At 42.0% G+C, this 23671-nt stretch overlaps 2 protein-coding genes across 12 annotated transcripts in view; one reads left to right on the forward strand and one right to left on the reverse strand.

Annotated features, from left to right (window-relative positions):
* Nucleotides 1-5702, forward strand: part of GEMIN5 (gem nuclear organelle associated protein 5) — a 42941-nt gene extending 37239 nt beyond the window's left edge. For all 5 annotated transcript variants that reach the window (XM_024760107.1, XM_024760108.1, XM_024760109.1 and 2 more), the window contains exons 25-28: nt 658-820; nt 1449-1953; nt 3553-3649; nt 4215-5702. In XM_024760107.1, coding sequence (XP_024615875.1) covers nt 658-820; nt 1449-1953; nt 3553-3649; nt 4215-4382 — 933 coding nt within the window. In that variant the 3' untranslated portion in view covers nt 4383-5702. The remainder of the gene's footprint in view (nt 1-657; nt 821-1448; nt 1954-3552; nt 3650-4214) is intronic.
* The window catches only part of CNOT8 (CCR4-NOT transcription complex subunit 8), a 29263-nt gene extending 8675 nt beyond the window's left edge, over nt 1-20588 (reverse strand). The window contains exons 1-8 of one of the 7 annotated variants that reach the window (XM_024760117.1): nt 20103-20182; nt 19803-19873; nt 14571-14755; nt 13195-13388; nt 11164-11325; nt 10289-10433; nt 9476-9586; nt 6263-7793 (exon numbers count right to left, since the gene is read on the reverse strand). In XM_024760117.1, the coding sequence (XP_024615885.1) occupies nt 7644-7793; nt 9476-9586; nt 10289-10433; nt 11164-11325; nt 13195-13388; nt 14571-14687 (879 nt within the window). In that variant the 5' untranslated portion in view covers nt 14688-14755; nt 19803-19873; nt 20103-20182 and the 3' untranslated portion in view covers nt 6263-7643. Of the gene's footprint in view, nt 1-6262; nt 7794-8286; nt 8574-8813; nt 8853-9475; nt 9587-10288; nt 10434-11163; nt 11326-13194; nt 13389-14570; nt 14756-19802; nt 19874-20102; nt 20322-20414 lie in introns of those variants that run through there. The other 6 variants (XR_003005234.1, XM_024760118.1, XM_024760112.1 and 3 more) reach the window with 6 other exon arrangements.
* Between the last annotated feature and the right edge of the window lie 3083 nt (nt 20589-23671).

Here is a 23671-nt window from a genome sequence, read left to right on the forward strand (position 1 = left end):
CAAAAGACTACATACTCTACTGTTCCATTCATATGAATTATAGAAAAGCCAAAATTATACTGGCAAAAACTAGATCACTGGTTGCCAAGGGATGGGGAGAGGGGAGGTGAATGCAAAGGGGCACAAAGGAGTATCTTACAATGAAAATGTTCTATGTCTTGATTTTGGTGGTAGTTATACCATGTGTATGTGTGTGTATATATATACATGTATACATATATATATATACACACACATATATATATATTTGTCAAAACTCATCATATTGCACACTTAAAATTGATAAATCTTAATTACACTCCAGATTTTTTTTAATTACAGCTTTTAGTTCAAGAAACTCACTTTTTGTTTTAATTTTTGTTTAATTTTTTAAATTTTGTTTTAATTTTAATTTTTTGTTTTAATTTGCATTTAGCAAATGTCAAGGCATTTTCTTAGCATGAACAGACTTTAACACCAGACAGTGTATGTTGCTGTACAACTAAATATGAAAGTTTCCAGTGAGGAAGCAAAAATGGGTGGTGGAGATAGGGAGGACCTTTCTTAATTGTGGACTGTGTGTACTTCCCAAATGCAGTTAATAGGAACATTTTTGGTGTCATTCCCAGTGCCTGATGTGAGAGGATGTTTAACTGAGTCTCTGGCTCCTCTCTCCAGCTCCTGCTTCACATTTGCCATGACCTGACCTTGGCAGTGCTAAGCCAGCAGGTGGCCTCCTGGGACGCAGCTGTGGAAGGACTGCTTCGGGCTGTGATCCGGAGCTACAACTCAGGAAACTTCACCATCATGCAGGAAGTGCACTCAGCCTTTCTTCCAGAGGGTAAAAGACCCCCAGCTCTGCTGTAGCACACCCACTAAAGGATGATATAACCACCGCCAGTGTTGTGGCACCAGGAGTACATAGGTTATTGAAAGACAGACGTGGGCCAGTGTGTCATATAGTAGGAAATTTGAATTCTCTTACCCAACCTCCTTAAGAGGTAGCCAGAATGACTAAGCTGTTTTCCTTTACCTGGTCCTACCTACCTGCCTCACTGCCTCCTATATACTTTCCTACACACAGCTCTAGAGAAATAGCAATGTGCTCACAAGTTATTAAGAATGGAGAAGACATTCCTTGAGCTGCACAATTAGTCACTAACCTAAAACACTGTGGTTTTTCAGAGAGACAGTGGGATCTTACCCCCAGAGCCTTCAGTGCGACAGATGAAATACTTTTTCTATCATGCTTTAAATGGCCTGTAGCAATGAGGACACTGCCTTAGGCCAAGAAATGTTTAGCTGTGGTTGGCTTCTGGTGGAAAGCATGTGGTCCCATGGATCACTGCTGTTCTGTTTCTTGGGATCTGATATGCCTCTTGGGTGATAGGAAACAACATGTGGGAAGGAAGCCAGATTTCTGACAGATAAAGAAATGAACAACCCTAAATCCTCTTCTTCTCTCCTAGGCTGTGACCACCTAAGAGACAAACTGGGTGACCATCAGTCCCCCACCACACCAGCTTTCAAAAGTTTGGAGGCCTTTTTTATTTATGGACGTCTGTATGAATTCTGGTGGTCTCTCTCCGGGCCTTGCCCCGAATCCAGCGTCTGGGTAAGGGCTGCTCACAGAAGGACAACCTCTGTTGAGCAGAGCCAACAGCTTGACAAAGTCAGCCCTGAAGAAACTGACCCCAAAGCTTCCCAGCCAGAGCCAAGCAGGACTCTAGAACTAGACGTGAGACTCACAGAAGAAGGTGAGCAAATGCTGAACGCTTGTAAGGAGCTCTTTTCAGAAGAGCACGCTGGTCTCCAAAATGCACAGAGAACCATTGCTGAAGTCCAAGAGACCTTGGCAGAAATGATCCGCCTACACCAGAAGAGTCAACTTTGTAAATCCACAGCAAATGGCCCTGATAAGAATGAACCTGAACAGGAAGCAGAACAGTCCCTCTCTAGTCCCCAGAACCAGTGGTAAGTACTGATTCAATACAACATGGAACTAAAATACCCTGCTGGATTCTCACATAGTACTTGATGAGATTGATCAGGTCACTTGGAAGCACCACAGTGCAGTCATTAAGGCACAGGCTTTGAAGTCAGATGTGGGCTTCCAATCCTGGCCCTGTTCAGTGACCTCAGGCAGGAGTCTTTAATGTCTCTGAGCTTTAGTTCCCTCATCCATAAATGGAGTACCAACTCCATCCTTGCTTGTTTTGAGAATTAAACAGAATCACAAATATTGTTAATAACAACAGTCAAATAAAACCCTACTTTTGTGCAGTAGATTCCTAAATCATCAATCATGTAAAATAGGGAGTCGCATTATTCTCAGTTTTTTTTTTTTTTTTTTTTTTGCGGTACGCGGGCCTCTCACTGTTGTGGCCTCTCGCGTTGCGGAGCACAGGCTCCGGACGCGCAGGCTCAGCGGCCATGGCTCACGGGCACAGCCGCTCCGCGGCATGTGGGATCTTCCCGGACCGGGGCACGAACCCGTGTCCCCTGCATCGGCAGGCGGACTCTCAACCGCTGCGCCACCAGGGAAGCCCGGAGTCGCATTATTGAATCATTAATGAAAACCACTGATTTTCTTTTTTTTTTTCTTTTTTTTTCACCGTGCCACGCGACTTATGGGATCTCAGTTCCCCAACCAGGGATTGAACCCGCACCCTCGGCAGTGAAAGCAGTATCCCAAAAAATACACAAAAAGGGTAGTGTACAGAATTACACACTAAACTGTAAAAAATCCCAAATGATCAGATTGCTGCAGCATCCTAATCATTTCCATTGAAAATAAGGGCCAGGTAGATATAGATGATTATTAATCACTTCAGAGCCCTTTTGCATTATCCCACGGCACTTGGCTATGGGCATTTGCAGTGATTAAGGGTTACTGATGAGTTGTTATGCCGAGTGCCTTTTACCTTGATTATGTCCCCCCGCAGCACAGGGCCTAAAATATAGTAACTAGCACAGTCAATAAACTTATAGCTATTATTACTAAACTTTTAAAAATTAAAGTTACATTTGCTGCTCTAAAAATACTACAAGTGAAATCCTGAGTCAGAGTTTTGAGTTACTTCTCTAGTGAGCTACCACACTCTAGGCAGCGCTTTATGTTCGGTTTTAGTAACAAGAAAAACACAAAAAAGTTCTCTAACCCAGCGGCTCTTACCCTTTGGATCAGAGGGCCCCTTTGAGAAGCTTAAGACACTCTTCCCAGAAAAATGTGCATCCATACACCCTGAGGGTAGGAACCCAGGCTCTGTCTAACCCATTCCCCAGGGAAGTCCAAGCCCTTTGCATTTGGCTGCGGATTGAATCCCCTAAAGGTCCTTAGTTTTCATTGGAGCTCTATGTCTAAGAAGTGGGGATTTGGAAAGTGGTGAGGAACAATACTGCATTTTGAAAATTTTACATCACATCACGTTAAATTCCCTTCTCTTAGCCTTTGTATTTAAAGATAAGAGATAAAGACCCAGGTGACAAAGTAATTTTATTTACAGGACAATAGATTTAAAAGTTAGGGGCAAGACGTATAACTTGTACTTTTTTTATTATTATTATCACTAGTAAAGAAGAAAAAAATGAACCAGTTTCTTTGCCTGAATTAACCAAAAGGATTACAGAGGCCAATGAGAGAATAGCTAAGTTTCCTGAGAGTATTAAGGTAAGATTTATATAGCAGTTCATTTGGTAAAACATTACTTTTTATATTATCAATTGACTACACCAAATTCTTTAATGTCACCTGAAATCTGTACACATTTGTATGTGCTTAAAAATTGAAGATCCAGTTGCCTTCGGTGAGCTAAAATGTTTTGTGAGAGTAGAATTATTGACACCACAAGCAATTTTATACCTTAGCCTTCAGAGAAATGTAACAAATTTTCTAATGATGAGGTAGAGTAAAATTACAGTTGGTCCCATGTATCTGATCGCTTACAAATGGATAGGTATATTTGGATGTGGCCCTAGTAGTAACAGAAGCATCATGTTTTAAATTCATTTGAGTAGGGCTCTAGAAAAAGATTGTATCATTTGAGAGGGACATCTCAGTTTTGAGTATCATCTCTCCTTAGAGTAACTGGTGAAGTCTTAGGAGAGATAATGGCTCAACTGTGCCAGAGAAGTGTCATGAGATAAGACTTGAGACACTCATGCCTCTGTGCAGGTGTCTGTGGCTTTTTTTTTTTTTGCAAATGCTTCCTTATTATCCCCGTGTCATCTTTCAGACCTGGCCCTTCCCAGATGTGCTGGAGTGCTGCCTCATCCTGCTTCACATCGGGTCCCAATATTCTGGCTTCGTGACCCAGGAAATGCAGCAACAGGCTCAAGAGCTCCTTCAGAAATACGGCAGCACTAAAGTTTACAAACGACACTACCAGACCCTCTGCACGTGAACTTTCAAGCACCTCTAAGAAACAGTGCCAAATTCAAAACATCCAACACCTTTCACCTCTGCATTTACACCTCGCCAGACATTCACTTTGATCCCTGTATGTTTCTGCAATGATCCAGATAATACAAATGAGAGTCAAGTTTCAATCAACTCTACACTTAAACACAAATCTGACTTTGGACTCAATTGTGGTCTCCTACTGGAAGAAAGATCATGAAAAGCCAGCGGTGGTTACTCAGAACTAACACCTGCAAAGTGATTGTTGATAATCTCTAAAGCCTTATGCAGGTTTCGTCCAAAGAGGAGAAACTATTTTAATCACCCAAAGTGTTACATTCTTAAACACAAGCTACCTTTATAAATGCTTTGCCTGATCATAAACATGTACACTCTTGTTTGAGGGTAGAGATTATGTCTTCCCTTTACTATTTTACCCCTAGCACTCACTTCAGAGTGTCTAGTATCTAATAGGTACATAATGGAAACTTTCAACGGAATAAGTTGGGAAACAGAAAGAGTGCTCATCAACAGCTTAGACTTAAAGAACTCTAAACTGAGGTCACTGATACCAGCACTGGCTGACAACTAAGGCTTGTGATTGGTAGTTGACCTTACTGTGTTAGCAGAACACAGGAATTCAAGAACATCTGGCAGTACAATAGCACCCCCGTCAGCCACGATTTCCCTTTCCACAGTTTCAGTTACCCCCAGTCAATAGCAGTCCAAAAATATTAAATGGGAAATTCCAGAAATAGACAACTTTTATCAGTTTTAAACTGTGGCCATTCTGAGTAGCATGATGAAATCTCACGGCGTTCCCACTCCGTCCTACCCAGCACATGACTCATCCCTTTGTCCAGCATACCCATGCTGTATATACTACCTGCCCATTAGTATAGGAAAACCACAAAGCATACATTATAGGGCTCAGTACTACCCATGGTTTCAGGCCTCTACTGTGGGTCTTGAAACATAACCCCTGCAGATAAGGGGAGACTACTGTATATGGAGGGGCTGAATTACACCCATAGTTAGTATTCTCTTGGTTACTCTTCAGGACCATCCCTTTCTGAGGATGACCACTAACACAGCCCTACACACACTCATATATATACACAAGGCAAAGTTCTTTACAGTTTTACTACACTTGCGCCCCTTTCTTTAGCACCACTTTAATAAGCTGTTTCTTATCTCTCCCATGCAATGAGCACACCCCTACTCAACACTTAGTTCCTCAACCCTTCATCTCACCATTTCTCCTGACATGTCAGTAAGCCTGTTGTCAACTGTGGCAAAAATAAACACCTATTTTAAATCCAAATTTGTTAAGGATATATGTGTAGGGCTCACAGTCACCAGCATGCTAAAGCACCTTGGTTGAGAACCACTGACCTATGCTGCTTTACCACAAATCTTACGATAAATATATCTCTTCCAGTATGTGAACATCCCAGTCAAAATCCTAGATCTGCTCCTGTACCTGACTTCTTACAACCCCACATTTTTGGGCCAATAGACAGGACTGGAAACAAAGTCCTGAACCAAGTTTAGGATATCAGACGTTCAATTTATCCAAAAGAAGTCCACTAATTAGTAAGTGAATCTGCCGTATATAATGGAGTAGCACCAGGAAGTAGAATTAAAACTGATTTCCTAGTAAGGCCCAATAATCAGCGAGGCGTATGAAGTAAAGGGACAATTCCGTTTACACAGCTGCTCGTTAAAAGCTTCCTACAAAGTGAGACATTCTGTAATGCAAGCCAACTTGTGGAAAATGAAGGCAAGAGATAGGGAACAGACAAGATGCTTCCATATCACTGACAGCGAACAACCGTCTTCTAAAGCCAGCAGTTCAGAGCTTTGAAAGACCAAACCTTCATGCCAGTGGTTAAAAAGAAATCTTTATTTTACAAAATTAAAAACATAAATAATATTTACAAGCATCTTAAATACCAGCTTATAATACTTGACACTTTTGAATCATTTTAAATTGAGTTTTCCATAAGCTTTTAATATGCAAGACTATTCAACCACTTCAGTGAGTTACCAGTTTTCATTTCCACTATTCCAAAGGAGTTTTTGGTTTTTTTGAAATTGTCCATACTGTAGTCATTCAAAAAAAAATACAGTGTACTTTTTAAATGATTAGTTTAAAAAAAAAAAAAAAATCACAGTCCTGAGCTTCCTACCCCAGTTGTGGGATATTACTCCAAGAGAACCCTATAAACCAAATTCCTTACTGTCCTGTTTACATGTAACCACTATAACTTTTTAAAGACTCACATTGCTGGTACTCACCATAATCCATCTCCCTAACTTCTCCTCGGTTTGCTGAAAAGGAAAGGCAGGGAAAACAGAGAAGAGAGGCAGGAGAATACAGATGACCATCTGAAATCACATTACTGAAAATGTAACAGACTTACGATCCAAAAACCTGCTCTTAGTAGTTTCCTTCGGGATCAAATCCAAGGTATTTTATGAAATGAAAACTTAAAATGATTTCAAATGATGCACATGTGACAACCAATCTCAGTGGCGCAGCGGAACACAGACTTAAAGAAAGTGCTTAACTTAATACCCATTCTGGAGTTCCTTGTGAATAAAGGGTAGACAGATTCTAGAATTTTGTTTTTAAGGAAAGTTTTCATTATCTGGTCTTCGTATTTCAGCACTGAGTAATTCATTTCCACGGAATAATACATAAAGACCAACAAAGTGTGAGGAAAGCAAATGTCCTCAAGAAGGGTCAAAATAAACGAAAAGGAAGGAAGGAAAGGAAAGGTTCAACATCTATAACCCACTTCACAAGACCACCACTTGGTTCCACTTTCCCTTGAAGCCCTCAGCTCAGCTGAGAATCACAGCAAGAAGTCTTCATCCTCAGAGATTAGCAACAAATTTAAAAGAAAAAGAATGACACAGGTAAGAGTTATATACATTTTACTAGTTTGTTTCTGACTTGTCCTGGATTCTAGAAGGTGTCAAATGAGCCATGGATGCTGGTGGCAGGAGGCAACTGGAGAAGAGGCTTAGGGATGAGGAATAGGGAAGACGTGTTTACATATTCAGAGCAAACTCCCTTCTTCCGGATCTAAAAGACATCTTTTGTCTTCAGTAAAACAAAAGTCTTTCTGTCAACGCAGATGGTAGGTACAGTTTGCTCAAAAGAAGCGTCTTCTCTTGGGGAGGAAGATAAGTACACACAGTCGGCACATTAAGCACCACTCTGGGACCAGGCCCACCCTGCAGAGCCTCGCCGCCGTCACTGCTGCATGTTGTTGATGATTGCCAGGATGCTCATCTTCTCCTGGGCAGAGTCCACATCCTCATTCTGCTTCTGGGCCACTCCCGTGCCTAGGCCATAGAGCCGCCCACAGTACTTGGCATCATCAATACTGTCCTCAAAAAACAACTGCAGAATAGGACAGAGAACCCCTGGTGAGAATCATGCCAAGAGTCATGCCAAGAATCAGGCCAAGCCGCAATACTACTACATCAACACCTCCCAGCTCTCTTAAAGCCTTGAAAACCTAGCCAACTAGAAACTAACTTCATCAAGAAAGGCTCCAAACCTTTCCTACACAGTCTTTTCATGCTCCGTTCTCTCTACATAGGCTCCCCTTTCTGAACAGACTTCCACTTTCCATGAGTTTTTACTGCCAGGATCCCTGTGCTGCTGTTGCTGTTTAATACAACTGCCTCTATCTCCTCCCTTCTCTTTAACAGGCAGTGCAATGGTGAAGAGCTTGAGCTCTAGACTCAGACTGACTCACTGTGTGATCTTAGAAAAATCACTTCAACGCTCCTTAAGCCACGGTTTCCTATCCATAAAATGGGTAGTATAATAATAGGTTGTTACGAGTGAGAAAATGGACAGGAAGCACATACACAGCAAGGTATCTCACCCTTTTGGGCACTACTAGGCAGGATAACTCTCTGCTGGGGGGCGAGGAAGGTTGTCCAGTGTATTGTAGCACTGTAGGATGTTCAGCGGCATCCCTGGCTAACAGCACACAACCCAACTCCCACAGGTTACGACAGCCGAAAATGTCTCCAGACATCGCCAAAGGTACCTCAGAGGGCAAAATTGGGAGCATGGTGCTGCCAGCTTTGTTCTTCTTCCTCAAGATTGCTTCGGCTATTTGGAGTCTTTTGTGGTTCCATACAAATTTGAGGATTATTTTTTCTATTCCTGTGAAAAATGCCACTGGAATTTTGATCAGGATTACATTCAATCTGTAGACTACTTTGGGTAGTATGGACATTTTGACAATATTAATTCTTCCAATCCATGAGCCCAGAATATCTTTCCATTTATTTGTGTCTTCTTCAATTTCTTTCATCAATGTCTTAAGAGTTTTCAGTAGACAGGTCTTTCACCTCCTTGGTAAAATTTATTCCAAGGTTATTTTATTCTTTTTCATGCAATTGTAAATGGGATTGTTTCATAATTTCTCTTTCTGATAGTTCACTATTAGTGTATAGAAACAACATATTTTTTATATTAACCTTTTATCCTGCAATTTTACTGGATTCGTTTATTAGCTCTAACAGTTTTTTGGTGGAGTCTTTAGGGTTTTCTATATATGTCATCTGCAAACAGTGACAGTTTTCCTCCTTTCTGATTTGGATGCCTTGTATTTCTTTTTCTTGCCTAACTGCTCCAGCTAGGACTTCCAATAACATGTTGAATAAAAGTGGAGAGAGTGGGCATCCTTGTCTTGTTCCTGATCTTAGAGGAAAAGCTTTCAGCTTTTCACCACTGAATATGATGTTAGCTGTGGGACATTTGATAATTAATAGAACTTAGCATAAAATAAGTGGGTAGGTTCACAAATGTGTTCATATTATAGAAATCAAAAGAAAAGCAAATAACTGCAAGGATGAGAGGTGCTAGGAACACCAAGTACACTTCTGAGTGACCTCCATTTCAGAATGCTTCTTTGCCTCCCATATCACATCTAATATACTGAACACATGCATAACAAACAAACCAAAAAAGAAAAACAACCCACTGCTTTCAAGGTGATCACCAACTTCCAAGAGAAACTATAAATTTTCAACAAACCTCAGCCCAAAAAACCTTTGCCTTACCTCTTTCATCCTGAAGAATGCCATTCCCGTTAGCAGTGAGTCTGAGCCTGCCTGGTGCTGCCTTCCAATTCTCTGCAAATCCAACTGATCAGCAACTTCCTGAAGCCCTCCCTGGAGATGTAAGGAAAACAAATATAATATTACAGACCCAACTTCTCTACTGGAGTCAACTATGTCTATTCTTGAGTTTACTTCTTGTGGTGACAGGAAGTAGGAACAGGCCATTTACTTAACAGGTCTTCCCCAGCAGTATCCCCTTTTTAGCCCTCCAAATGATACACTATGTTATATTCCACTTTTCACTCCCTTCATTCTTTTCTGTATCGTTAGTTTTGTCAGACCTCCGCCCCTGAAAGTCCTCACTGCTGTAAAACAAGGTTGGGGAAATAGTAAATGCCAATCCAATTCTAGATGGCAAACCTCTTATATCAACAATTTATTAGAGGAAGGAGTTCTTAAATTGTCTAGAGCTAAGAACCCCTCTGAGAGTCTGGTACACTGTAGACCTCATTCCTAGCAAATCATACATATACCTCATGTCTCCAACTGTTTCACTAGGTTCGTGGGCGGGCCCTAAGTGAAGAATGCCTGCCTTAGGGTGAGAGTAGCAGAAGGCTCCCTTCGTGCCCAGGTTAAAGACAGTTACCACACAAATCTCTCTGCCAATCAACTCTATATACACCCTGTCTAGCACCATGCTGGCACCTAGCAGGTACTGAAGGACACATGCTGAACAAACTGCAATAAAGCAAAATGACAAGTCTGCATTGTTGTCTTGTCGTCGTTACTACTATTAAGAAAAATATTGTGTACCTTAAGATTTTTGCAACTTTTCATCAGGTATTTCACATCATATATGGATGGGAAGAAAAGGTTCAGAATGTGAAAGAATTCATGTTCCTCTTCTGGCAAACGAGAATCCGTAAGTAACTTAACCATGTAGCCAAAATCATAGCCACTACGAGGAGAGAATGAGGCAGTAAGGTGAAAGAGCAGGAGTTAACAGGCCCCAGCATTCAACTGCTTCATTTCTCAGAACTTATGATGCTACCTCATGTTAGGAACTTTCAGTTTTCCAAAGTAGATTATCCTGTCCTCTGAACTTTCCACTAAATAACCACATAACAGATTAATATGGGAGATATATAAGAGAACCCAAGGGTTTATAAATGGGGGTTTTATTAATCAAAAATTCAAAAGTACTGAAAGGTATGGAGTCCCCTGGTGGGCTAGTGGTTAGGATTTGGCACTTTCACTGCTGTGGCCCACGTTGATTCCCTGTTTGGGGACTGAGATCCCACAAGCCAGGCGGGGCGACCAAAAAAAAAGAAAAGGTATTGAAAGGTAAAATAACTTCTCCTAAGGGGAATTTGCTTTTGAGTACCCAGGAAACTCCAGGCCAGCCATTTAAATGACAAGAAAAAGATGACCAAGTACTTCCATCCTCCCCACCCTCCATCTTTCCACTTGACATATGCCCACTGCAGCCACATGATACAGCCTAGTACTGTGTGAAAGAAACCAGTATGCGCTCCAAAGTGTTTTCTGAAAAACTGACATGTGAGCAACTGTTACCATTTCAACTTTATAACTGCTAGTGAGCAACAAAAGAGCGCCAAGAGGACGCTCAAAATAACATAAGAATTCTTGCTTCCAAAGGAAGAGAGAAACACTCTCTTGAGACTGACCTGTGAAATGAAAGCCATTTGACATTGTCACAGAGAACCACCCCTGATGTCATAAGCAGCTCTGCAAAGTGCAATGTGTCAATCCCTTCCTCTTCATGCTTCTGAAACTGCAGTCCTGAGTTAGCAAGGAGATCTATGGAATCCTGGGAGTACATGTCCTCTCTAAAAAGAGAAGGTGTTTACTTCTTAGCTGCTGGTAAGGTAAAAGAAGTAGTGGGCAACAATATTACCATCACCTTATAAATTATAGAATAAGTATTCTTTTTTTTTAATTTATTTTTTTATATTTTATTTATTTATTTTTGGCTATGTTGGATCTTCACTGCTGCATGCGGGCTTTCTCCAGTTGTGGCGAATGGGGGATACTCTTTGTCGTGGTGTGTGGGCTTCTTATTGTAGTGGCTTCTCGTTGTGGAGCACGGGTTCTAGGCGCAGGGGCTTCAGTAGTTGCAGCACGCGGGCTCTGCAGTTGTGGCTCGCAGGCTCTAGAGCACAGGCTCAGTAGTTGTGGCGCACGGGCTTAGTTGCTCCGCAGCATGTGGGATCTTCCTGCACCAGGGCTCAAACCCATGTCCCCTGCGTTGGCAGGTGGATTCTTAACCTCTGTGCCACCAGGGAAGTCCCTAGAGTAAGTATTCTTGAAATACTTTCATAATTTAAGAATAAATCAATTCATTCCTTCCAGTATTCTAGCAAACACACAAAGTAATCTTACCTGGGACAGAAAGAAAAATGGGATTTTTGCCCCACAAAATAAGTATCTTAATTATGAAAGATCCACATTTTCTCATTATTTAATGAAAAGCAGGACTTCCCTGGTGGTGCAGTGGTTAAGAATGCGATCTTTTGTGTCTGGCTTCTTTCCCTTAGCATGTTTTCAAAACTCATCCATGTATAGCATATGTCAGTACTTTATCTCTCTGTACTGTGCAGTAACATTCCATGGCATGGATATACCACATATAGCCATTCCTCAGATCACAGATAGTTGGACAGTTTCCAATTTGGGGCCTTTATGAATAATGCTGCTATGAACACTCACATACAAGTTTTTACACGGATGTATGTCTTCATTTCTCTTGGATGGAATTGCTGGGTCATACGGTAACTCTATTTTTAACCTTTTGAGAAACTGCCTGTTTTCCAAGGAGGTTGCATCATTTTATATTCCCAATAGCAATGTATGAGAGTTCTAATTTCTCCACACCCTCACCAACATTTGTTATTATGTCTTTTTGATCACAGCCACCTAGTGGGTATGAAGTAGTATCTCATGGTTTTGGTTTGCATTTCCCTAATGACTAATGGTGGTGACCATCTTTTCATAAGCTTACTAGCCATTTCTAAATCTTCTTCGGAGAAATGTCTATTCAGATCTTGTGCCCATTTTATTTATTTATTTATTTATTTATTTATTTACGGCTGTGTTGGGTCTTCGTTGCTGCGCATGGGCTTTTCTCTGTTTGCGGCGAGCAGGGGCTACTCTTCGTAGCAGTGTGCAGGCTTCTCATTGCAGTGGCTTCTCGTTGCGCAGCACAGGCTCCAGGCAGGCGAGCTTCAGTAGTTGTGGCTCGCAGGCTTTAGAGCACAGGCTCAGTAGTTGTGGTGCACGGGCTTAGTTGCTCCGTGGCACAGGAAATCTTCCCGGACCAGGGCTGAAGCCCGTGTTCCCTGCATTGGCAGGCAGATTCTTAACCACTGTGCCACCAAGGAAGTCCTTGTGCCCATACCGGGTCACAAACCCGTGTCCCCTGCATCGGCAGGTGGACTTTCAACCACTGCACCACCAGGGAAGCCCCCTTATGCCCATTTTTAATTAGGCTGTCTTTTTATTGTTGACTTGTAAGAGTTCTTTAAGAGGGACTTTACTTTTTGAGATTCTTTACTCCATCTTCTGCTTGACTACTCTCTCCAACCCCCTACTTGGGTTTGGTGAAAACAAAACTTAAAATTAATAAAATCAGTTAGAAATCAGTCTGTACAAATGTAGCAAATCTAAGAATAACATTGAGAAGTGTCTTAGACACTTACGTAAGGTTGAATTTGAAGTTGAACTGCCAAGTGTTGATTCCAGAAGGATATTCTCCCTTCTCATTCGTGAATGTAAGGCCCAGCTGGATAATTTTTAAAAGGTCAACATTGCACCGTAAAAGCTGATACTGGTAATCTATGGAACTACGAAATTCACCAATGGGTCGCACCACAACACCTGGAAATTCTGTGTCCTAGAAAAGGAAAAAATCTCTCATTGTAAGGTTTCACAAAACACTGAATGCTGGGGGAAAAAAAAAAAAACACTGAATGCTGACTTGACCATTCATAAATAAAAGTTTTACCTCAATTTATAAAAGTTATGTGAAAAGCCCCAAGCTCAGGCACAAAAATTCACCTTAAAATACTGATTTCATTGATGTATACAGAAGGAGCACTAGAAACATGAAGCTTTACACAACAACTTGGAGATCCTAAGCAGGATGTGAATAGAAGTAGTTGACTAACTCTAGGTCTATTAAGAACATTCTAGGTTCGGGAATTCCCTGGCGGTCCAATGGTTCGATCCCTGGTTGAGGAACTAAGATCCCACAAGCCACGCAGCACGCCCCCCACCCCGCCAAAAAAAAAAGAACATTCTAGGTTCATATACAGTTAATTAGGAACAGTCTAGGTTGAGAACAAAACACTATATAAATAAAAATGCAAATACAGGAAAGTGAAACAGCCATTCAACAAAAGTAATAAATAGCCACATTTGGCTTAAAGTAAAAAGCCTGGAACAAGATCAGAGAGAGTTCTGAATACCAGGCTAAAGACATAATTCTACACCCTCCATAGCAGGAGTTGCAAACTCCAGGCAACTAACGTAACAGAGTAAAGTGTGCAGGGTATTAAAATGGTTATGAGTAATGGGGACTGGAGCAAACTAAAGGGTACATGCCGCCCCTAAAAGAGGCTCTTGATATCACTATGATACGTGCCTCCCTCCAGCCACTCAGTGTCAGGCAGGAATGTAGACCCTATAATGCCAGATCTGTCCATTTCTTCCAGATACCAGAAATCTGGAATTTAAGTAAGGTCTCTTGATTTTTAAATGTTGGCAACTACTTTTTAAAAACTGCTTTAACACTGCCAGTCAAATTCACCATACCTGTGGAACAGATGTGCCCTATGGACTGAGACAACTTCTGCTTAAAGACTTGCAGACAAAAGTAACATCATAAACACTAGATACTAGAGGTTATATCCTTTTCAGACACACAGGCTACCTTGATGTTTCATAAAAGCAATATAACCTTCCATCATGTTTAATTTACCATGGCTTTAGTATAATCATTTCTTTCAAAAATCTCCCATTAAATATTCCCTAAGTCCATACGAGAAGGTGAGTCAAACAGAGTAGAGCTCTTTACCATGGCAATATAACTGTAACTGAGCACGATTTCTCGGATCTTCCTCATCTCTTCTTCTAGATTGCTGGCCCAGACTTCACAGATGACCTGGCTGTTCTCCACAAGTGCCGCAGGCATCCTGAAGAAACTTGAAGTCGCTTTCAGCTGACTATGTTAGAGGGGACTATGTCAGTGGTTGATCTGATCTACATTCAAAAACACATTTTGAAATCACATTAATTTACATACTGGCATTAAGACATTAACAAAGATATCAAAACTATTTTACCACCACTTCATCAGCTTAAGCTAAAACATCAGGACTATTATATTTATTCTCCATTTTACGATGAGGGAATCTGCCTTTGTCAAAACAGACACAAACACACACACACACTCACTCTCCCTCCCTCAGTTCTTTAACCTGAAGAAAATAAAATTACTTAAGAAACATGAAGAAACTTTTGCCCAAGCTACCCTTTAGCACAGAAATGAAACCATTGCCCTAAACCAGTTTTTGAGCCCTCTCCAGACTACCTAAAGACTAAAATAGTCCCCTGTTGACACAAATATGCCCTTACCATGACTTTCACATCACTTTGCACAGGGACCAAATCATGGAAACATTTCTAAAGGAATCACTTTAGCCAGTTTAAATGAACTGGGATCTCCAAAAGCCTGAAAGAATGTGGACCTGAACTCTCACACTGAAGTCCTAACACTATATGATGAATATGGACGTGGGACTTGCCCCTCCACTCCCCCAAAAAAGGAAATTCTTTTTCCCGACAATCCAAAAGTCAAATACAACGAGAGGCAAATAGATCATGAAGTGAGAGATGTAAGTTGTAAAAACCAATCCCAAGTTGAACAACCACAATGAAAATCAGAATTTATTAATGTCTACTTTTCAACATACAATATTATAAAGAAACTAAGTATCAATTCAACAATAAAAATAGAGAAGACAGCAGGTATAAATAATTCAACCAGCAGCAGAATGATTTACAGTGTATATTCTGGGAGGAAACTGGGGAGGCAACAGTATTCTACACGATAAAACTCAACATGGTTCAGCCTCAGAGCAATGCTGTTATTATAGCAATGATACGCTTAGTTATAAAAAGACAAAACGGAGCTTATCATAAGGGGATTTCCTTAAAACGCAAGCCCACGCACAGATCCTCAACACAATGTAAGAGTGGGCTCCAGCGCATATATTTAAGGAACAATTCCTAGAAAGAGTAAAACAAACCTTTGCTTTCTACTTTCAAGATAACCAGATACAACAATAAGAATCTGGATCAAAACAAAATTGCCATTCTCAAGTGGCATCATTTCTCTGAGACACTTCTGAGAAAACAATCTATCGGTTTGTCACCAACCCTTGAAGATTCCATTTATTCAAGTTACTCTACATTTTTACAGATGCTTCTCTGAAATTATAGTAGACTTACTGTAATTACTCTGAAACTTAAGTAGACTGTGGTAGCTTCCTAACAAATATGGGTGAACACTTCTTAAAGGCAGAATCCATTTCTTCTCATTTTTGTTCTATACACAATGGGCATGAATGAAAGGCATGCAGATGAAGAAATCAAGAACATCAGAAAATGGCAGAAGTTCAGACTGAGTGTGTAGTAAATTCCCCTATCTGACCATAATTAAGAAAATGTTGGGGGAATTCCCTGGCGGCCCAGTGGTTAGAACTCAGCTCTCTCACCGCAGGGGGCCACAGGTTCAATCCCTGGTCGAGGAACTAAGATCCCACAAGCCACGCAGCAAGGCCAAAAAGACTAAAAAGAAAATGTTGGGGCTCAGAACTTTAGATTCTAAACCATGCTTAAGGTTTTCCCCTGCAAAAGGGCATAAAACCATTTCTATGCCCATTAATGTTAAATCAGTACCACTTCGCTTCCTTATTTCCCTAACTGAAACAATGCACTCCCTTTTTGGTGTCACTTTAAACACAACCATAAACTACTTTAGGGGAAGTGGGTTATCACTAATAGAAACATCTCCATAAAAGCAAAAGCAACTAAAGGGACTCAAGCAAAAAATGTCTCTGGCCTCCAAGCAGCAAAGAGCAGACTTAAAAAGAGGGCAATTAGATATTTACATCCAACCCTTAGAACAAGGCTCCCCAGCTAAGAAGCTCTTAAGGTTTTATCAGAAGAACTCAGGAAACAATATGAAGAGGCTCCCTCTCGTCAAATAAAATATGATATGAACATCATTATGGATAATTACTACGATGCATCACGACTTTTCAGATAGAGATTTAAATCCAGGAGTTCATAATGAACTAAGAAAATAAATTTACTTGGCCACCATTGGAGAATGCTAATGAATGGACTTATTTTTAAAAATACGTATCTTGTCTTTCCTACATAAACTGTAACCCCAAGTAACCAAATAGTTGAAGGAAAGTTTCTCTTTATAAAAGTTGTATAAATAAAAATAAATAGGGAATGACAGACTATCACCGTTTTGTAACCCCTAACGAACTTAGAGATCTGGGCGATAATCATAATGGCATTTATACGGAATTTCCAGAAAAGGCAACTCTATAAAGGCAGAAAAGACTACATGGTGGGATGGGACTGAGAGTTATATAAATGGGAATGAGGTATCTTACCTCATGAGGTGACAAGAAATGTTCCCAAACTCCATTAAAATGAGTATTGCACAACTCAGTAAATTTACTAAAAATCACTGAGTTTTACATGAAAATGGGTGAGTTTTATAGTATGTAAACTATATCTCAATAAAGTTGTTAAAATAATCACTAGGGCTGTAATCATCACAAAAAGAGACCACCAGGTATTATGTGCCTCAAAACAACACATCACCACTATGAAACAGTCTTGACCAAAAAAAATCTAACTTGAATCTGACCAAGCCTCTAGATTTAACTACCAATGTACAGAAAATACAGAGAAACATATTAAATGACACCAGAGAAATGCAATCAGCAAAATCCAGAAACTTCTATACGAAACTAGAGAACCCAGCTTCTTCAACAAATAAATTACAAGAAATAAAAGTAAAAGACTCTCAGGAGACCTATCAGTCAATCAAAACATACAGACCTAAATTAAACCCTGCTCTAAACAAGTGATAGGAAAAAAAAATTATAACATTTTTGAGACAAGTAGAAGTCTGAACAGTGCCTGATTTGGGTATTTTATTTCAGGGTTTTGTTTATTTTGCTTTTTTTTTCTTTCTGGTGTTATACTGTGGTTATGGTTTTTTTTTTTTAAAAAGAGTTCTTACCTTTCAGAGATAATGAAAAAGAGTTATAAGTGATACAGTATGAAATGCGGGGTTTACTTCAAAATAACAGTGAAGAAAACTCTCAATAACTTTGTACAGTACTATCTTTCTCTACATTTTACAGATAAGAAAACTGAAATGCAGAGACAATTTTAAAAGGTAGTGTCCATGGCTTCCATTTCCAAGAAAATTCTTTTTTACAGTATAGGGGTTGGGGATTAAGAGGTACAAACTATTCTGTAAAAAATAAGCTACAAGGATATATTGTGCAACACAGGGAATATAGCCAATATTTTATAGTAACTGTAAATGGAGTATAACGTTTAAAAATTGTGAATCACTATGTTGTACATCTGTAACTTATATAACACTGTACATCAACTATAATTTAAAAACTTTTTTGGATTATTTTTAAAAGCTAACCATTATTATACATATCTGACAAACAAGGAAGTCAAAACCAAACCAGTGGCAAAACATTTAAGATATTCTTCCACCAAACCCGTACCTAGGAAAACTTGCAAGCCCCAAATGTAGTGCCACACAATGAAAAGGAATCACATTGCACACATTTAACTTAGCATAAATTACTGGATATGCTAGCCAGAAAAGAAATAATAATAAAATAATACTGGCAATTCTGCCTGCCACTTTCCACTCAGTGAGCACATGCTCCAGTATGAGCCTAAAATGGGGATCACAAACATACCATTCCCCTTGGTTATTAGTCTTCCTCCTTCTAAGCCTCTCAGAGCCAGCACTGCACAGTGCACCTCACAGTGCAGAATGACTCTATGCCATTCACTTATGTTTATTTGTGCATGGCCCCTAAAGGTAAACCTAATTACTCTACCTGGGTTACAACCAAAGAAATAGTAAGAAGTTTCAAAACAGAAGGAAAAATGACTGTGCTGGATTTACTGAGAAACACTATGGCCACCTCCAACTCCACACCTTCCTAAGGAATTTTTAAGGATAATTTTGGTTGCATGCACTGCTTGCCTTGCAGGCTGACTTTAAAACTTGACTGCCACATGAGCTACTCTAAATGAAAGCAAAATACAAGCCCTGATACCTGCTGTTTCCCAGTACTACACCGTATAAGAAGGTCACCCAGGAGTTACTGAGGTCTCTGCCCTGCGCTCATCTGTAGAACAAACTGTGCAGTTCGCCCCCCAATGATCTACAGTGGAAACTTCTCCAAAACAAAGCTGCTTACTAACCCAGGAAAGCTCTGAAGAGCAAGTAAATGATAAAGGCAACCGAAAGCTTTCTCTGTAAGCAATCCAGAGTGCCAGACCTTGCTGGAGAAAAGCACGTTTTGGTTTTTCTGATTGTGTTTTGTTTAAGGCTAAGAGTACAAGGAAACAATAAACATCACTTCCCCATTCTAGACGACCGGACAAAGGCTTTGCCGCGCATGGGTAAGATGGAAAAGGAAGTAGCAGCACTTCAGAAGAAATGGCAGCCGCTTGCAAGAGGGTTCTTTCTATCCACGGCCGCGGGGGCCGCAGTCCTTCATCCCCGCCAAACACAGTATCCCAAGACACCACCCTCGACCGAACCGCAGTTCAACCAGTTCTCCAAACCACCCATGGGGCCCAGGCCTGTGCGCTGGCTCCTCCAGAGCCAAGAGCTCGGGTTCATAAAGCCACCGAATAGCAAGGAAAAGTTGCGGGGACGCAAGAACCAAGAAGGGGAAAGCCCGCAAGGTTCCAAAGTCAGGTCCTCTGACTCACACCGTCTCTCGTCATCCTTCTCTTCCTGTTCAGGATCACTCTCCCTCTTCAAAACACCCTCATCCGTCTCCTCCTCCTAACTCCCTTTCTTTTTTTTTTTTTTTTTTTTTTTTTTTAATGAATTTTTTTTTTTTTTGGTAAAACGAAGATTTTTAAATTGCATGCCTTAAGGACAGAGAGACCTAAGTTCGAAGCCAGGACACGGACGAGCTGTGTGGCTTTGCATAAGTTACTTAACCTCTTTCGTGCCTCAGTTTTCCCTTCTTGTAAAATGGGTCGTCTAATGGTGGTGCACACCTCGGAGGACTGCTGTAGGGGGTAACAGAATGAAGCATATAAGGTGCTGGCACATATCACTAGAATATTAATATCGTGTGCTAGTGGTGGTTATTATGACTACTATTCGACGGACCTCTTTCTCTTTTCACACACCCTGTCCCTCTCGCACGCTCCCACTCCCCTTCCTCCCGCAGGCCCCCGATGGCCTCCCACACTCTCTCATCTCACGCTCCTCTCTGATAAGCGGGAGCCCGCTTACCCTGACCGGCAGGGCCCGCGAAGCGCGGGCAGACGGGCTGGCGGACAGACAACCCGGGAGCTGCGTGACCCGGAGCTCTCCGCCCGCTGCCCCGGATCGGCTACTGGAACCGAGCGGCTCAGTGAGATGAGCGCCCTCATGCCCAGAGCGACCTTACGCACGGCCCTCCAAACAACCTGGCCGCACCGCTCTACCCAACCGATCCTCCCGACTCGCCTGCTCCCTTCGCGTCGCTCCAGGCGGGCGCGCGCCTGACGCTGCCTGCCCCTCCCCTTCTGCGCGCCCCGGCGACTCCGTGCGTGTTCGCCCAACCTGTGAGCTCGCGGGAGCGGCGCGCAGGCACAAAACCAAGAGGGCGCCGCGAAAACGGCGGGGCGGGGCGACCTCAGACGACGCAAGTGAAATACGGCCCCCTACGGCCTTCGCTGGGTTAGTTTCGCTGGTTCAATTCACCGGGATCACTGCTCCTCCATTTCGGTTCTACTTCTGTGCGCTCAGAGGGGGCGTGGTCTAGAACTAGCCCCCCCCCCCCGTGACGGGCGTGGCCTATCTGAGGCCGAGGGGAGGGCGTGGCCCGTCTGACCAAATGCTCCAAATTGCAACCTCCCCGTCTACCTTCTTTGAAGGGCCATTAAAATCGGCGGAAGCTGAGTTGGGAGGAGGTTCGCTGGGGGAGGTCCTGACCGCTTCCTTCTGTACTAATGCGGCCCCCTGGACCCTTCACTTACAAAACCTCTACCATACGGCTTCCTTTCTGGCAAACACTGGTTTGGGGGTGGGGCAGCACCCCGAAACCGAGTCTGGGTGACGTCAGCCAAGGCCCGCCTCCCCCTCCGAGCCTCGGGGAGCTGAGCGAGCAGCGTTACCATAGCAACCGGCCCGCTAGGGTCAGCTCGAGTTACAAAGAGGATGCAGCCTAGGTTGGGGAGACGCAGGGCGAGCGCTGGCGCCCTCCCGCTTCCCGAGAAGGTCCGAGACCCGGCGGACGCTAAGCGAGCTCGCCAGATCTTCATTGCGAGACCAGTGGGGTCCAGGCCTATATTAGGAGGTTCCTTCAAAGCTCCCACCCGCCCTCCTATTCAATGTGAATCCTGTTTGGAAAGAGAGCTCTTCGCCAACGCCTGACCTTAGCAGCGTTTGTTCTCCAGTGGTGGGAGAGAAGACAAAGCACTGACTTCCCGCACAAAGCTATCAGTTCCGGGCCGCCCTCCTAGTCAGTCGCGCAAGACCTCCACCCTGTCCCTAAGAGAAGGTGCGGACTCCCCAGAGCATGGCTGTGGTCATACTGCTTGATGCCTTCCCTCGAAAGGGGCTGTTAAGTGGATAGCAAATTCACCCCCAAGTCCCTGCACCTTCCTACTTTTAACCATTTCCCCCTAAAGAGGCTCTGCAAAATCCTACCTCCGTTTCCGAGACTGGAGGCAGGGCAAGTCTTCAGCGGCAAATTCCAACCTGGATTCCCAAAATCTAGTCTCCAGGGACGTGAACCACCCCCCACCCCACCCCCAACGCCATCAAATGCACTTTCTGAACACTCCTCCCATTCTCCCCTTCACATGAGCGTCTGTCTCCTTATCTGCAACATACAGATATGACTAACTATATCAGCGGATGTTTGCGTTAATAAATGGAAAAACCACCCCACACTGTAGAAGATATATAAGTGTATTCAATAGATAATTGTTTCTGGCCTGTCTCAGTTTGTTATCCCCGAGCTATTCAGTGTTTGTTAGCTCTGCTGCAGACTTAGCACTCTTGTCATTCTGTTCAGCAATACTGTGATGGAGAAAGCAGGTAAGCCGCTCCCTTCCCCCTGTCCTGTGAGTTTCTAATATTCTGTAATCCACTCTGAAATTACATTCAGGAGAGCGTAGGCCTATCAGCAGCTAGTCGCGCGAAGAGCAGCCTGTTTTTTCCTGCAGCACTGGGCTCCTTCCCCCTAATGCACCCTCACCCAGAACTGATTGTTCATTTCTCAGGTCACTGAAGACAAAGGTAACACAAACACAATGATGGCTTGTGTTTCCAGAGACCTTGGAGTGTCTGTTGCAAACAATGGATTTTATGCTGCTCTTATTGCAAAATTAGAACAATTGTGTAAATCACTGATTCCTGATGGGAGGGAGGCCCCAAACAAATAAGAGGGTAGTTGGAGTAGAATATATTCATTAATACATCACATTCGAAAAAAAAATATTGCTTGTGAACTACAAACTATAGAAAGTAAGGCTTAAACATCTCCTCAGCTGGGAGAGTACAGGTTTTAAAAAACCGAGGAACATTGGTTGTAAAACGGGTCTCCTTAAGAACCAGACAGGGTGATTTCCTTAGCCAGCAAAGCCTTTCCGTTATTACCAATTCTAAATAAACCTAACAAGATGAATTTCTTAAACTGGAATATGTACAGGAAGATAAAATCTAAAATACATATTTGGGTTTGAAATATTTCGAAAATAGAGAAAAAGGTAAATGCCTCCAGGCATATAGTACTGCTATATGAGCCCAAATCTCAAAAACCTTTATAGAGTGCTGACACACCTAGATGCCTGTCAGCTGATTAATTCCATTCCATTACAGTACCCACTGCCCCAAGCTTAGACAAGGTCTGTCACTTTGTATGATGTTTTTTTATCAGATAATATATATCTACATCTTTACATTCAACTGAAGATGCATCCAGCTGTCTGGTTTCCTTGGTATAGTTGGATAAATTTCCTGCTTTTGAAGTGTGTTGTCCGTGCTTTTCCTACATAATAGAAAAACCTTCTGATTCTTGACAATTATCAGCAGAGCATCAAACTTCCCCTAAATGTAAAGCAAAGATCATGTTTCATGACTAAGCATTTGAGTATTATTTTGATCTTTTTATTACAACCTGAAAAACCTTCTGATCTCTGATCTAATCAGAGATCAGAGTTCATTTTTTAAAATCCAGAAATAGGTATCATTTTATTTGTATCTCATGTGATTTTCCTTCTCCCTTGGAGTCTACTAAACTAACAACATTTCAAAATCTACCAATAGTAATCATAAAACTTATTTCCACAGCTGAGAGGGTCCATCAAGGTGTCCTAACTAATAGGAACTTCACAATAATTAAATAATTTTAGGTTACCCGGCTCCCAAAGATAGGACCAGGATTTGAGTCGTCCGATTTCCAGTCCAGTATGGGATTGGGTGTTCGTCCAATCAGTTGTGTTTATGGTCCATTTGCTATGGGCAGGGCTGCATTTTGGCACTGGAGGATGCACTAGTGAATGAAATTGATATGGTTCCTGGACTGGTGGAGCTTAACATTTGGTGGCAGGGACTGACAATAAAACAGGTAAGCAAGCATTCAAGTAAGAAATAAAAGGATAATGAAAATTTTGATAGCCGTCATGAAGGAGACTAATGAGGTAAAAGTCATGGAGAATAAATGGATTGGGGGAAGATATAGGCAATTACTTAAGACCTCTCTGAGAAGGTGGCATTTGGGCAGAGATGAGAAGGACAAGAAGGACAAAAAGAGAGAGAGAGAGAGAGAGAGAGAAAGAGAGAGAGAGAGAGGGGGGGAGGGGGGGGGGGGG

Source organism: Neophocaena asiaeorientalis, unplaced genomic scaffold (assembly GCF_003031525.2).
Source record: "Neophocaena asiaeorientalis asiaeorientalis breed wild unplaced genomic scaffold, Neophocaena_asiaeorientalis_V1.1 scaffold336, whole genome shotgun sequence".
Classification (NCBI taxonomy): domain Eukaryota; kingdom Metazoa; phylum Chordata; class Mammalia; order Artiodactyla; family Phocoenidae; genus Neophocaena; species Neophocaena asiaeorientalis.